General features: G+C 40.8%; 1 protein-coding gene across 1 annotated transcript; it reads left to right on the top strand.

Annotated features, from left to right (window-relative positions):
• The first annotated feature begins 290 nt into the window (after positions 1-290).
• On the top strand, positions 291-1,046 carry LOC145010186 (uncharacterized). The gene has a single exon (XM_078968758.1). It carries the CDS (start codon positions 291-293, stop codon positions 1,044-1,046), a length of 756 nt encoding a protein of 251 aa, XP_078824884.1.
• The last annotated feature ends 563 nt before the right edge of the window (positions 1,047-1,609 follow it).

Below are 1,609 nucleotides of genomic sequence, written 5' to 3'. Positions count from 1 at the left end.
AAGAAACACCGCACCGGGGGTGCGGGAAAGGGAACGCGGGAAGAAGGTGGGGGGAGAGAGTCCCGCTCTCTCTCTCTCTCTCTCTCTCTCTCTCTCTTCACATGATTAGTTGTTGCTTTTTTTCCTTTCTTTTTTCATTTTTTATTCCAAACGACTATATATATATATATATATATATATATATATATATATATATATATTCTTTCCCTTTTCTTAACCTATAAATACTCAAACATTCTACCATTTTTTAACCCATAACCTATATTTCTCTCCAAAAAATATTATTCAAAATGTCATCATCTTCATCATCCGATTCAACGGGTGTAGAGGAGGCTAAGTTTATCGGTTCCGTCATCGCAAAAACGGTTGCATACTATCAAAACCAACTAGGCGAAACATCATGTGCACGATCTAACCTAAGAAAGCTGTCGTTGCGTAGAAATCACGAAGCCGGACATGATCTCCTTATAGAAGATTATTTTGCAGATGACATCATCCACACTGTAAAGTTTCGACATCGGTTCCGAATGAGGAAGAAACTATTCTTACGTATTGTTGGCGATTTGGAAGGCCACTTTCCATATTTGCAATGGAAAATGGATGCAATGCGGAAAAAAGGTTTCTCTCCCATTCAAAAATGCACGACTTCAATTCGTCAGCTAGCATATGGCATGGACGCAGACAAATGGGACGAGTATTTTAGGATGTCAGAGCGTACCGTGCAGGAGTGTGTGTACAAGTTCTGCAAAGTGATCTGTTTGGTTTATGGGCAACGATATTTGCGCAAACCAACTATAAACGATATCCACCAATTGTACTTGGTGCATGAAGGCAAGCATGGATTCCCTGGAATACTAGGTAGTATCGATTGCATACATTGGAGTTGGTCATTATGCCCCAACGCATGGCGTGGTCAGTACATGCGAGGCGAACACAAAGAGCCGACGATCATTCTAGAGGCTATCGCATCACATGATCTCTGGATTTGGCATGCATTCTTTGGTCCAGCTGGTGCAAACAATGACATCAATGTGCTAGACCAGTAGCCAGTATTCAACGATATATACCTTGGAAAGTCGCACGATGTACCTTTTGAAGCAAATGGGGTAGCATATAAGCGTGGATACTATCTTACTGACGGTATATATCCTCCCTTATCTGTTTTTGTGAAATTGTTTACATGTCCTAACGACCTGAAAAGGAAAAAGTTTAAAGAGGCGTAAGAGTCAACTAGGAAGGATGTGGAGCGAACATTTGGTGTACTTAAGAGACGTTCGCAAGTACTAACGGTCGAGGCAAGGTCATATGAGGTGAAAAGGTTACAACACATAATGTATGCATGTATCATATTGCCTAATATGATTCTTGAAGACGAAGGAAGAGGGGTATGCCGATACAACGAAAATGAAGTTTTGCCAAATGTCGAAGGAGTAGCCGTTGGTACATAAGAGTATAGGGTGAATAGAAGAGAAGTACACAATCGTGACATTCACCACGCCATTCGTGTTGATTTGGTGGAGCACATTTATAGGGCTCATATTCAGTCGCCGTTAAAGTTTTGTCACGGTAATTTGTTTGACGAATCAGACAAAGATTCTGATATGTTCGT

Source organism: Lactuca saligna, chromosome 8, assembly GCF_052625555.1.
Source record: "Lactuca saligna cultivar CGN05327 chromosome 8, ASM5262555v1, whole genome shotgun sequence".
NCBI lineage: Eukaryota > Viridiplantae > Streptophyta > Magnoliopsida > Asterales > Asteraceae > Lactuca > Lactuca saligna.
This window is presented reverse-complemented; position numbering and strand designations above follow the sequence as displayed.

Coding starts and splice junctions, on each gene's coding strand:
- LOC145010186 (XM_078968758.1), top strand. CDS start 291: ATGTCATCATCTTCATCATCCGATTCAACGGGTGTAGAGGAGGCTAAG.